The following is a 14,536-nucleotide window of genomic DNA, read 5'->3' as shown; positions in this document are numbered from 1 at the left end:
TCAGTGCAGAGAGCTGACTCGCAAAAAACTTTGCAGATTTGAATTGAGCAGAGTTGTGAACGGGAAAAGAGCCGTGTGGTTTTGGGAAACACGTAGAAGAAAGAAACAATATAGTTTTGTGGACCTAGACTAGAGCTATGCTAAACGCGGCGCTAATGTGGAGCTAACAACAAGAAAACACATTTCTGCGATGACAGCTCTGAGAGGAAAACATTCAAACCAGCACAAACCTGGGCAGATCAGGAGCTACAGGTAAAAACACAGGTCAGGTCTCACTGCAGTGCAATAAAGTATGAACATGAAGCTGCTGTGAGCTCTGACATCCCAGAATTCTGTGTGAATACAAACGGAATGCACTCATTTGACTCACTACATGAATAGTTTATTCTCACTGAGCTTGAACTATAAGAGAAAATAGTGAGCTCATATTGAGTTTGAGCAGCAACAGATATCAGGTCTTTGATATAAATATTTCATATCACAAGACCATATTCCTGTACCTGCTGCTAATGCATAAATATGGACTCAAAGTATTTCACAAGCTGCAGATTTGTGCAACAGTGTCCACAAATAACTATTACTAAACGATATAAAAAACTATTTAAGTTTGTATATATATACGTTGTTTGGCCCGAGTATCAAAATTTGGCGCAAAATGAGTTTGACACCCCTGAAATAAATCAATGGGAAAGGTGTGTCAAACGTTTATTCAAGGGTTTATTTTTAAATTTTTTGAAGTATAATTACACTTTTGTGAGATTATGAACTGACATTACTTTAAATATTTGGAATTGTTTATTTATTTTTCATATAAAATGTGTAATTTATTCTATTATGTTAAAATGATACAATTTTATTTGATTACTAAACCATAAATATGTGTATAAATGCATCTGTATATGTGTGTATTGCCCAATCCTAAGGGAAAATGGAAAAATTTTAACCTGAGACAAGAAATGCATGGTAAAAGTACTTTTGACCTCTTCTTCAGAAATATTTTTGAATAATATTTATCAAACACGATTATGAGTTGCAGTTGTGCCCCATTCTGCTTGTAAACCCAGCTAACTCCCATAAAGAAAGACACGGCTCAATTGTTAGATGTTCATTTGAGCTACAGTATTTATTCTATCCACTGCACCAAATGCACAATGTGATATATTTTATTTAACCCTTTCCTTTACCTTTTTTACCTTTTAGAATTATCCTTCATCACAAGATTTCATTAAAATAGTTCAAAGTGCTGCTCAATTTACACCATAACATCCGAGTCTTACTTCATTCCTCAATTTTCATCATTTTTAAAGGACAAAGCTCAAAACAGGAAGCAGAGAGACATACTTTAAGAAGAAGAAACTGAATTTCGTAATGACAGCATGCAAATCCTTAATTCAACCAGTTAACACACAAAAACAGTATGCCAACTAAATCTATAAAGAAAAGTATACCCAACTTTCAAATGCAGGTGACCGAGATATTTACAATAATGAAAAATGTACAAAATGGAGCTTTTAACACAGTGAACCATTAAATCTCATGGGAAAATGCATTGATTTAAGATATATATATTTTTTTCCAACAATATGTCCACTTTGTATTAGACTTTTCTACCCAACTATGACTGCAAATACCCTGTATATTTCTCAATTATTAATCAATGGAAGTGTTCTTGTCCCAGGATGTCGATAAGCTAACACATAGAATTGAATTTTAACTTTCACTTTGCACATTTCACAAACATGTCAGGATGCGTGGTGGTATTTTTACTCGGCGAGCAGTCCATGGATCGGTAATGAGTAGTCACAAAACGACAATTCATTCCAGTCAAAGTGATGGTTTTCTGAATTTACAAGAACAACGGGTAAACCGCTTCATTGTGGCTCTTTAGCAAACTGGCTGGTAAGTTCCTAAATATAGACACAATATCCACAATAAGATGAGAATGAGTGTGCTTTGTCAATACAGGCCATGTTAAGTGACCTCAAAACATCCGCCCCTTCCTCCTACGATGACAAAAACGTTACATATTCAAAAAAATAAAGTTTTTTCTCAGTATTTTTAGGCAACACCGATATTTAGACAATCCCGAAAAATCTTTCTGCTGTGCTTTAAAGGAGGTGCTGGTTGCTTTTCCTTTCCAAAGTCCATACATCAAGTAGATACCATGCAGAGATTTGACATCAGATGAAAAGTCGTCTTAGATTACATCCTTATAATCTGTCTCTGGAGTATGGCAGGTTGATGCTTGTGTGTGGTCCCCTCTCCTTACAGCGGTTTTGGTACTTCTACTACAAAGACCAGTTAGCTGATAGGCAGATAGGCTAATAATATGACATCTACAAGGCAGATACTCGGACTATGTTGCTTTGGGCGTACACAGCGGCGGAGGAGCTGGTGGAGCTGTCCCCGTCTGATGAGGTCACCACGGGGGCTTGGAGGCTGACCATGGAGGGCGAGATGTACGGGTCGTCACATTTCAAGGGCACCGTCTCGTTGAGTTTGGCGTTCAGGTTGGAGCGGCTGTGGAAAGACAAGTACAGAAGCTTGAGACAACGTGCGATATCACACCACGCTCACACATCGTTTGGCACAATCGATAAAATTCTTCCTGTTCTTTGGTCTTGGTTTATTTGAAACAATTTAAACCACTTGTAGTTTTATACGATTTATAGATATGGATGGTGAAAATGTAATTAGTTAGAGAATACTGAATACCTGCAATGTTTTCTAATAGTTTAATACTTTGGTGCTAGGCCATGGAGAGACTTTTACACAAGCAGAGCTGCTTTAAAGTCTATTCTCTGAGCCACAGGAGCCAGTGCAGAGACCTGAGAACAGGACTAATGTGATCATACTTCCTGGTTCTAGTCAGGACCCGAGCAGCAGCGTTCTGGATGTACTGCAGCTGTTTTACAGCTCGTTTGGAGAGGCCAGTGAGCAGGCTGTTACAGTAGTCTAATCTACTGGAGACAAACGCATGGATAAGTCTCTCTAAATCTGGTTTTGACACTATATTTTTGATTTTGGCAATGTTTTTTAGATGGTAAAAAGCTGCTGATGTTATTGATTTGACGTGGCTATTAAAGTTCAAGTCTGAGTCCATTATTACCCCCAGATTTCTAATTTGGTTTGTAGGTTTTAGAGCGAGACTCTGGAGGTGACCGCTAACACTTTCTCTTTGTTTCTGTGGGCCAAAAACGATTATTTCAGTCTTGTCTGAGTTCAGCTGGAGAAAGTTGTTTTGCCTCCACACACTGATCTGTTGGATGCAGTGACAGAGTGAATCTACTGGTCCATATTCACCTGCCGATAGTGAAACATAGATCTGAGTGTCGTCTGCATAATTGTGATAGGACACATTTTCACTGCGTATCAACTGACCTAACGGCAGCATGTAGAGGTTGAACAGAAGGGGACCCAGGACTGACCCTTGGGGCACTCCACAGGTCAGGGTCATGTGGTCTGAGACACAGCTACCAATTTCAACAAAGTACTTCCTGTCTTCCAGATAGGACCTTAACCAGTTTAGGGCAGTGCCAGTGATGCCCACCCAGTCCTCTAGTCTCTGTAAGAGGATCCCATGATCGACAGTGTCAAAAGCAGCACTCAGATCTAACAGAATTAAGACTGAGGCTTTGCCCGTGTCAGTGTTCAGGCGGATGTCATTTGTCACCTTGACAAGAGCAGTCTCAGTGCTGTGATGAGGTCTAAAACCTGACTGAAAAACATCAAATGAGTTGTTTATTAAGAGGAAATCTGTGAGCTGTTGGTAAACAACCTTTTCAAGGACTTTGCCCCAAAATGGCAGATTAGAGATGGGCCGGTAATGACTCAGTACTGCGGCATCAAGACTGCTCTTCTTTAGGAGAGGCTTTATGACCGCAGTTTTCAAAGACATTGGGAATGTTCCAGATTGAAGCGACATGTTAACTATGTGAGTGAATGGTGCTAACAAACTGTTCAGCACAGACTTTAGAAATCTGGTGGGTAACACATCAAGGCAGCATGTAGATGAACTCAGACTGGTGATGATCTCATGGACAGTTTTGTCAGTTACTGGTGCAAAGTGAGTTAGCTCTAAGTGTCTTGGTGGTTTTAGGGTAATTTTTTGCATTGTGGGATTTATAGCATTTTTAATGCCCTGAACTTTGTCATTAAAGAATAATGCAAACTCATTACACTTGGATGTGGAAATGAGTTCTAACGGCAGCTGAGCTGGAGGGTTTGTTAATCTGTTTACTGTGGCAAACAGGACACGCAAGTACTTTGATTGGTACAATCTGATTGGTACAATCAAAGTACTGGATACTACTGGATACAATGTAGTTATATCTTATTATTGTGTAAAAACATGACATAGGGTTAAAAACAGCTGGATGTTGTCTGTTACTGTTTTTGTTATGCATTTATTCATCACTGATTAGAGAAGGCAAAAATCGCACATGCACACATCACAAGAGATGTGTTTTCTATGTTTTTCTTCTAAAGCCGTGTAGTTTGAAGCTAAAAAGCGTGATAGAATACGGCAACGTACAGTACTCCTTTGACGTACAGTACTCCTTTGACGTACAGTACTCCTTTGACGTACAGTACTCCTTTGACGTACAGGACTTCTTTGACGTACAGGACTCCTTTGACGTACAGTACTCCTTTGACGTACAGTTGTTGTTGTTGTTGTTGTTGTTGTTGTTTTATGGCGGTTGGCATCCAATTGTTGCATTACCGCCAGACTTTATTCCTCAGACTTTTCGTAGTCCTCAGACTGTCGTAGTCCGTAAAAGTACTCCTTCCATTGCTTTGGTGTTACAAAGCCCATGAGGTCATGATATGTCTTTGTGACTAGAATAGTTGTTGTTGTTTCAGAGACCAACCGGCTTTATTCCAGGGAGACTCTTCTTCATCTTCCTCTCCTTCTTTGATGTTCGGTGCTTCCACCGTACAGCTTTATTCTTTAGGCTTCATTCTATAGGCTTTAATATTTCCACTGATGTCGCTGCTTGGTAGCCGTGCGTCTACGAGACTGGACGAGGACAGGAGACCACCCCCACCCCCATCTCATCACTCTGACCACTCTGACTCCCCAAAAGCAGACCCCCATCACTCCGACTCCCATTTAGCGCCTTTAGCCTGTTTTCTATATCTGCCCAATCAAGCTCCTTTGTTCCAAGGAATCTCCCCGCAGCTTTAGCAATGATCCTGATCCTTTCAGTTCTGCTTTGAGTCTGAGCAGCACAGTTTACAACATCCACCATAAAGAGTACAAAATCCTCTCTATCCACAACCAGGGTATTCTCATTAATTCTGGAACCTGCACACTTGGGACCTCCACTCTTGAAACCTTCACACTTCTTGGGAGCCACGCTGGCCTTTCTCATTTCGCCCTGGCTGGGAGCAGCGCTGGCTCCTCTCTCTGTATTTACTCTAAACTCGTTACTTGAAACTTTCTTGACTGCATCTGCATAGGATATACCTTGAGAGACCTTTATTTTATGCACCTCAGCAGCTCTTTTGCTAAACCTGCATCCCCCGTAGGCAGAGCTATGTTCTTAGTACTCTTTTGACGTACAGTACTTCTTTGACGTACAGTACTTCTTTGACGTACAGTACTCGTACAGTACTCCTTTGACGTACAGTACTTCTTTGACGTACAGTACTCCGTTGACGTACAGTACTCCTTTGATTTTAGGAAAGTAACTGTATTCTGAATATCACCAAATGAAAGAGTAACGACTAGAATACACTTACACAAAATCATTAAATGCTTGGATACAAATGAAAAGAAAAAGTTAGAAAGCAAAGATCTGCAGAGTGCTGGTCCTGTCATACAATGTCACAAAAGCAAATGAGAAAGATCTAAAATCCAGAAAAAAAAATATTACATATATATTACAATTACACACTAATAATGTCACCTGCTCCACATTTCCATTCAATATTATATGCAAAATATAATGTGATGACATCAGAAACCCAGCAAAAGACTTCAATTCAATTAAGACTTATATTATTCTGAGCTTTACCGCATTGCAGGTGTTATCAGTAAAAATCAGCTGTCCCTGATTTTTACTCAGCTGTCCCTGATTTTTACTGCGAAAAACTGAACTCATCCGTTTTAAACTTTTTGCACCAGTCAATGTACTGTTCACTTACCTAATGCCTTCCAAACATCCTAATTATTCACGGCGATGAGACGATGTGCTTTTCACAACTTTTAGAGGCTAGAGCGGTAAAGCGGGGAAGCTGATAAACATGCTTACAGCGCACATCCTGGTTTATGGAGCATAAAACGCTCTATAATTAGGTAGATACCCCATAGCGGTCTCATTTTGACCCTTTTTACTTTACTACATTCTTTAAACATTCTTCTTGGTATGATCTTTCAACTGAGCTGAGCACATTTGACAAGGGCACAGTATATAATATGATATAATATAATATAATATAATATAATAAAACTCATAATTCATCCCTTTGATGCCAAAAATGTTTGAATTACCCCAGGATCCAAACAGCTATTTATTTCTTCTCCAAACTGTATCATTTGGCCATTTAAAAAACAAAGCCTTTGAATGCGGCACTCTTAGTTAATAGCCCTTTCCACAGCTCACCACCCATTTGCTCAGTACTGTACATTAAATAAAAGTATGTCAAAAGGTCAACCCATTTAGGAAATAAACGCTGTGCTTTGCTCTCTGCAGAGGGACTTTTAATTTGGCCTTGTCATATAGTTTAACATATAGACCTAACAGAGTTTTTAATCATGCTGCAATTATCAAGAAACAAATTTACTGATACGCTCAGCTTGTCATACTTAACTTTTTTGTTGCTGTGCTAATTGCTTTTTCCTCCACAACATCTTACAGTGATTCATCAGTTTGAGTTATGCAAAAGAGTGTGTCTATGAACGGTCAGGCTTTCACTGCAGGAAGATGGTCAGTGTGTAAACTAAGCTGCAGCACACAGTCTAGTTACACATGTCGAAGTTTAGTCTATACAGACTGCGAGAGGCGAAGATCGTTCTCAAGTTCTTTATTTGATGAAAACAGGGAAAAACGGTCAAAACAGCAGCATGTTGCTCGTCTTGCAGCTGAGATTCGACTCTTCACAAGATTTAGCTGTGTTTTTATATCGCTGTTGCTTGGGTCTGATAAACATGGCCTGACCTTTGCTATGACGTCCGCTTTAAGATTGTTTAGACTAGTCCACAGATGATTAGAAAATACACAGAATAGTTAAAATACACAGAATAGTTCATTGTGACCCATATGCAGCAAGATCGTCTTGACTCATGATAAATAGGACACAGACTTGACAATAATTTGATCAATATCCACAATTCCCCCTTTTGATCACATCCACATGTGATCACACTCAAGAGGCGCCAGACGCAACCTCACAAAATAATAGAACGTAAACCCCCCAAAAACATACTAACTGTTTAAAAATCATATTAAATCATTGTATAATATCGCAACTCAATAAAAGAAAACATTTATTAAACATAACCCATCATGGACATAAAACGGTGTGAGACAAGGAGCATCCCCAGTTAGTGTAAACACATGGTGGGATGTAGTAATCAGATTCTGGAAAAAGTCTAGGAGTCTTGTCACTATCAGAGTTAGATTCGTGTTTGGCAGAGTAATAGCGTGTGTAATCAGGGTCAAAAGATAAGCGGGTTGTCTAGTAAGAGCAGATGCAATCAAGCGTTCTATAAGTGATCTAAGACAGCATAGCATCCAATCATAATCAATACACAGGCAATAACAATAATGGTGAAAAACAGAAACAGTGCCACCCCAAGGCCCAAAGATGTGGTATAACCAGGGAGACCACAAGGGGCAAGGGTGGTGGTAGATGATTCTGGCTTGACATGGGTGGGCTCATATTCATCATTTGAGGTCTTTGAAATTGGCCAGGTTGGTTTGGGACCATTTGGTGTTGACCTCTTTGTGTTTGCCCTATGGGGCAGTCTCGAACCCAATGTCCAGTTCCAAAGCAGTTTAAGCACTGATCAGGAGTCACGCTGAACCTGTTTTGTCCTCTTCCTGCTCCTGCCCCAGGAGCAGGATGTGTTACGTTCACATCCTTGATTGTAGATGATTTCTGAAGCAGGTGTGTTGTTCTTTGGTCCTGTGGCGGATGGGACTGCCTGTGGTTGTGCCATAATGGGTTGTACTTGTCCCATGACCATTTTAACCGCCATAGCAATCTGCTGGGCACTGTCTGACACTGGATTATCTTCTGTTGCCACAGTCATTACCTTGGCAGACTTATTTTCCTTCTTTTTATCATTCACCTCTTCTTGGAGCTTCTTGAGTTGTAATTTGATCTTTGCCATTTTCATTTTTTCCATATCCTCATTCCGTCCTTTTTTTTCCTTCAGGTACTTAGCAACGTGATGTTGGCAGTTGGCATCAAACTCTTTTTCTGTCTTTGAGGAAAGACCAACAACATCAGCCAACTGATCCTGGACACATTTAGGTAGTCCTTTCACCAGAGTAGAAAAGAACATGAGAGTGTTGCCAGTACCAGGTTGTATGGGCTCTCTAGTTGCATCATGGAACTGTGCTTTAGCTCTTTGCTTATATGTAAAGTAGTCTTCACCATTTTTCATTTCCAGAGCCAACAGTGCGTCATTAAGGCAGGTGGGATACATTCCTTTAAGTACCTGAGTTAACTGAGGCTTTATGGTGGCAAATTATGTGGATGCTCTAACTGGAGCATGAATCTGTTTGGATACTTCAGAACGGATCCTGGCCGCCGTATTCTCATCTGTGGCTCTTATAAGAATTGCAGACACATCTCCCCAGCAAAGTGTTTCTCCCGCTGTATTCGTGGTCAATGCTCTGAGGAAGGCCGGCGCACCTTGTGTCAGTTCGGGCAATTTTAACATCAGCCCTTCTAGATCTTTCAATGCGAATGGTTGGTACACTCCTTGGTTACTTGCAGTCATTCGGAGAGGTGCAATGAGTGGAGGAGCCTCTTCATTGCTAGAAAATTCATCCTCTTCCTCTTTGGGACCCTTGTGGACGGGGAGCGGGTGAAGTTCTCCACTCAAGATAGCGTCATCGTACCCATGCTCATCCACCATTCCTGTGAATGCTCCCACCACATATTGATTTGGTGTTGACATAAATGAGTCTGAACCCGTTTTCTTCTGTTGTTCCACTCTTTGAATGTGGAGTTTCTGCTGTACTTGCTTCTTACTTTTAGCTTTTATTAGCCCAGTTCCTAGGACTGTGACTGGTTCCCCCTTTTGTCCAAGCTGTTTTTCTTGTTTCCTGCGTAGCTCAGCCGCCACTTCCCGTTCCTTTCCTTCCAGTAGTTGTTGTAATCTTCTTTCTTCATCTGAGTCCGAAGCCAATCCAGGTGGTGACCATGCATTGGTGGCAAGTTGTTCTTTTTGAGCCACTGTCTGCTCAAGCATGAATTTGGGGATGTGATTTTGGCTGGAAACCAATGTTGTCAAAGCTAACACCTGTTGCTTCAAATCCTGCAACTGTCTTTGTTCTTGAGTGGGTTCTGACGGGACCATAGTCAGAGTACCCGAGACTACAGCATGTTTCGTTGGCAGCTGTGGTATGGTTCTGGTTGTATCTCTTATCATAGAAAAATCCATGGATGAGCCCTGCAGGGGAGGAGCCGCTGGAGTAGAAGTTTGGGGAGCTGGTTTTTCTTTTTCCGTTTCTGTCATAATTGTCTTCAGTTCTTTCGCCAGTTGTGCATATGCGCTATGATGTTCGTTTTCAGAAGAGCGGCACTGCAGTTCGCCTTTGGCCAGAGGTGGGGGTGCGCTATAGCTGTGACGTCGACCTTGTACCCCAGTCTGCTCGCTCTCCTCATCTGTTCTAGAGCCTCCATCTTTGTTTTTGTTATTCACTCCAAAAGGGATGCGCTTATCGGCTCTGTTTTTCTGTTTAATTTAGTTTTTTCTGATTGTTTGACACTCTTCTGGTTTCACCTGAATATTGGCCAAAGATAGTCTCTCTTTTCTGATTAAAATATCTTTTGCCATTTTATGTAGATTCACTGAAATTGATATTTTTTCTTCATGTTCTTTCAGTTTCTTTTTGTCAACAGTTTTTCCTTTCACTGTCCAAATTTGATGTGTTTTGTAATGCAGGACCTTAGATTGATGATATTCATGAATATAATTCCATTGTTGTTCTGTGGGAGCCACTGCTTCATCAGCGTGATTAATTAATCTTTTCTCTGCATATTTTTGGAAGAGGTTCTTCATTTGTGTAGTTTGCTTTTTTGTTTCCTTTGGGTTTTGTTCATTTGCACGGATTGTGCTTTCGAGATCCTTCAAAAATGTATTCATTTTGACTGGAATAAGGTCCATTTTATTTAATTTATCTGTATCTTAATTTAAAATGTTTGATTATTATTATTATTTGATAATAAAAAAGTGTGGCAGTCAGTGGTATTTCAAAAACAAACAAAACAATACAACTAATAATAATAACTATTATTATTATAATTCGAACAATAATTATAAGAATAATAATGAAATGAAATACGTTTAGGGAAAAAATGATATTAAAATTTAATTTTAAAATTAAAGATTTAAAAATCAAATAAAAAAATAAATTAAATTTATAAACATTTTAATTTAAAATGTAAATATAATACAAACTTGAAAAAAATGAAATTAACTAAATAAATAAAAATTCCACCTAGCCACAGAGGGTAGTTAATCTTGTCAGTAGAATGCTTTAAGCCAAGTAATAGCTTTCTTAGTTCCCTTTAGTTACCTACACGTGCCACGTTTTATTTTTATTTTTATTTAGTCCAACTCCCTTTTAAATCAGTCCAACTGATTGTACGTACTTTTACACGTCCAACGTGTTTTGGAGTCCAACTCTTCTTTAAATCAGTCCAACTGATTGTACGTACTTTTACACGTCCAACGTGTTTTGGAGTCCAACTCTTCTTTAAATCAGTCCAACTGATTGTCTAAACTAATGAGCTAACATTCACTAAATTCATACTTGTCTGCAATGTGGAAAATTTAGGTCTAGTTTTGGCAAATTTAGCATTTTCAATGTGCAGATTTTTGTAATAAATACAAGAGGTTTCTGCCTTACTTTTGTTGAATGTCCCAGTCACAATTGTGAGTCAAAAATAAACTGGCAATCCACTCCTCTTGTCTCTCTTTCGGCTCGGTCCTTGTTCTCCCATCATTCCCAGCTGAACCGTTACTGGACGCTCTGCGTCGTCAGCCGACATCCAGAAGAGAATCGTTTAGAGCAAAATTCAGATGTTTCCTTTCCAAGCACGATGAGAGACCCGCATCCTCCACCAATTCTGTCGAAGTTTAGTCTATACAGACTGCGAGAGGCGAAGATCGTTCTCAAGTTCTTTATTTGATGAAAACAGGGAAAAACGGTCAAAACAGCAGCATGTTGTTCATCTTGCAGCTGAGATTCGACTCTTCACAAGATTTAGCTGTGTTTTTATATCGCTGTTGCTTGGGTCTGATAAACATGGCCTGACCTTCGCTATGACGTCCGCTTTAAGATTGTTTAGACTAGTCCACAGATAATCAGAAAATACACAGAATAGTTAAAATACACAGAATAGTTCATTGTGACCCATATGCAGCAAGATCGTCTTGACTCATGATAAATAGGACACAGATTTGACAATAATTTGATCAATATCCACACACACAATGTGCTATACAGTGTGCTATACAAACTCTTTAATATCAATATTTATACATGAGCAAATGTCCAGGTTACATAAAAATGTGTCAAACATCAGCTACACTCTTTTTTGGAATATACTTTAAAAGTGTGCATGAATAAATGCCTCTTACGAGCGAGCGCTGTAGTGTAAGTGCTTTGGCCTTATTTCAGGTAAAAGAATGTGCATGTATGAAACCATATTACGTGTGCTACAATGGAGTGTTAAATTATGGATGGGCCATTGGTCAGACATTTTGAGCACAGCGAGCAGGCCACGTGTCCTGTTGCAATTAGGTTAGATACAGCATAATCCACTTATAATGTATTAATTCACACCAACTGTTTCACATGCTATTTTCACCCTGACAACAACATGTTCACAGTTTGAAGGCCCACAGCTGTAATGAGGGTGCTAACAAAGTTCTTTACTATATGACGTTATCTTTAGTTTATATGTTAATTTGCGCATGTATAAGTGCTGATTTACTTGAGATGCAACTGAATGTTCTAGGGAAAATTACAGATTGGTGAATTAACCGACACCTTAACGTGGTGGAGGGGTTTGAGTGCCCGAATGATCCCGGGAGCTATGTTGTCGGGGGCTTCATGCCCCTGGTAGGGTCTCCCAAGGCAAACAGGTCCTAGGTGACGGGTCAGACAAAGATCGGTTCAGAAGCCTCTTATGACGACGACACGAACAAGGCCGTTTACGTCGCCCGGATCGGCGTCACCGGGGCCCCATCCTGGAGCCAGGCCTGGGATGGGTGCTCCATGGCGAGCGCCTGGTGGCCGGGTCTTACCCCACGGGGCCCGGCCGGGCACAGCCCGAAAGAGCGACGTGGGGCCGCCCTCCCGTGGGCCCACCACCCGCAGGAGGATCCATAAGGGGCTGGTGCAGAGAGATCTGGGCGGCAGTCGACGGCAGGGGCCTCGGCGACCAGATCTCCGGACACAGAGACTAACTCTGGGGACATGGAATGTCACCTCGCTGGGGGGGAAAGAGCCTGAGCTTGTGCGGGAGGTTGAGCGATACCGACTAGATATAGTCGGCCTCACCTCCACGCACAGTTTGGGCTCTGGAACCCATCTCCTCGAGAGGGGCTGGACGCTCCACTTCTCTGGTGTTGCCCGCGGGGAGAGGCGGCGGGCTGGTGTGGGCTTGCTGATAGCCCCTCAGCTCAGCCGCCACGTGTTGGAGTTTACCCCGGTGAACGAGAGGGTCGCGTCCCTCCGCCTTCGGGTGGGGGACAGGTCTCTCACTGTTGTGGCGGCCTACGGGCCGAACAGCAGTGCAGAGTACCCGGCCTTCTTGGAGTCCTTGGGAGGGGTACTGGACAGTGCACCGACCGGGGACTCCATTGTTCTACTGGGGGACTTCAACGCCCACGTGGGCAATGACAGTGACACCTGGAGAGGGGTGATCGGGAAGAACGGCTTCCCCGATCTGAACCCGAGCGGTGTTCAGTTATTGGACTTCTGTGCTAGCCACGGATTGTCCATAACGAACACCATGTTCAAGCACAAGGGTGTCCATCAGTGCACATGGCACCAGGACACCCTAGGCCGGAGGTCAATGATCGACTTTGTTGTCGTGTCATCAGACCTCCGGCCGCGTGTCTTGGACACTCGGGTGAAGAGAGGGGCAGAGTTGTCAACCGATCACCACCTGGTGGTGAGTTGGATCCGCTGGCAGAGGAGGAAGCCGGACAGACTTGGCAGACCCAAGCGCATTGTGAGGGTCTGTTGGGAACGTCTAGTGGAGCCCTCTGTCAGTAGGGTATTCAACTCGCACCTCCGGGAGAGCTTCTCCCATGTCCCGGGGGAGGTTGGGGACATTGAGTCCGAGTGGACCATGTTCTCCGCCTCCATTGTTGATGCGGCTGCTCGGAGCTGTGGTCGCAAGGTCTCCGGTGCCTGTCGTGGCGGCAACCCCCGAACCCGGTGGTGGACACCGGAAGTAAGGGATGCCGTCAGACTGAAGAAGGAGGCCTATCAGGCCACTCTGGCTTGTAGGTCTCCGGAGGTCATCGACGGGTATCGGCAGGCCAAGCGAGCCGCGGCTCGTGCTGTCGCAGAGGCAAAAACCCGGGCCTGGGAGGAGTTCGGGGAGGCCATGGAGGAGGACTATCGGTCGGCACCAAAGAAATTCTGGCAAACCGTCCGGCGCCTCAGGAGGGGGAAGCAGTGTCTCACCAACACCGTTTACGGTGCGGGTGGAGGCCTGCTGACCTCAACTGGGGATGTCGTCGGACGGTGGAAGGAATACTTTGAGGATCTCCTTAATCCCTCAGTCACGTCTTCCGAAGAGGAAGTGGAGACCGGGGACTCGGTGGCTGGCTCATCCATCACCCAAGCTGAAGTCACTGAGGTTGTTCGCAAACTCCTCGGTGGCAGGGCTCCGGGGGTGGATGAGATCCGCCCTGAGTACCTAAAGTATCTGGATGTTGTAGGACTGTCTTGGTTGACACGTCTCTGCAACATCGCGTGGCGTTCGGGGACCGTGCCTCTGGACTGGCAGACCGGGGTGGTGGTCCCTCTGTTCAAGAAGGGGGACCGGAGGGTGTGTTCCAACTACAGAGGGATCACACTCCTCAGCCTCCCGGGTAAGGTCTATTCCAAGGTACTGGAGAGGAGAATCCGACCGATAGTCGAACCTCGGATTCAGGAGGAGCAGAGTGGTTTTCGTCCCGGTCGTGGAACACTGGACCAGCTCTATACCCTCCATTGGGTGCTCGAGGGTTCATGGGAGTTTGCCCAACCAGTCCACATGTGCTTTGTGGATCTGGAGAAGGCTTTCGACCGTGTCCCTCGGGGTGTCCTTTGGGGGGTGCTCCGGGAGT

At 42.9% G+C, this 14,536-nt stretch overlaps 1 protein-coding gene across 2 annotated transcripts in view; it reads right to left on the bottom strand.

The window, feature by feature from the left end:
* Positions 1-1,094: 1,094 nt before the first annotated feature.
* The window catches only part of LOC140348448 (A-type voltage-gated potassium channel KCND2-like), a 102,732-nt gene continuing 89,290 nt past the window's right edge, over positions 1,095-14,536 (bottom strand). For both annotated transcript variants that reach the window (XM_072434374.1, XM_072434375.1), the window contains one exon: positions 1,095-2,520. In XM_072434374.1, coding sequence (XP_072290475.1) covers positions 2,337-2,520 — 184 coding nt within the window. In that variant the 3' untranslated portion in view covers positions 1,095-2,336. The remainder of the gene's footprint in view (positions 2,521-14,536) is intronic.

The sequence above is a fragment of the Eucyclogobius newberryi genome, unplaced genomic scaffold (assembly GCF_026437365.1).
Source record: "Eucyclogobius newberryi isolate DKJ021-1_F unplaced genomic scaffold, fEucNew1.0.hap1 SCAF_7, whole genome shotgun sequence".
Classification (NCBI taxonomy): Eukaryota; Metazoa; Chordata; class Actinopteri; order Gobiiformes; family Gobiidae; genus Eucyclogobius; species Eucyclogobius newberryi.
The sequence above is the reverse complement of the archived record's forward strand: the minus strand, read 5'-3'. Positions and strand labels throughout refer to the sequence as shown.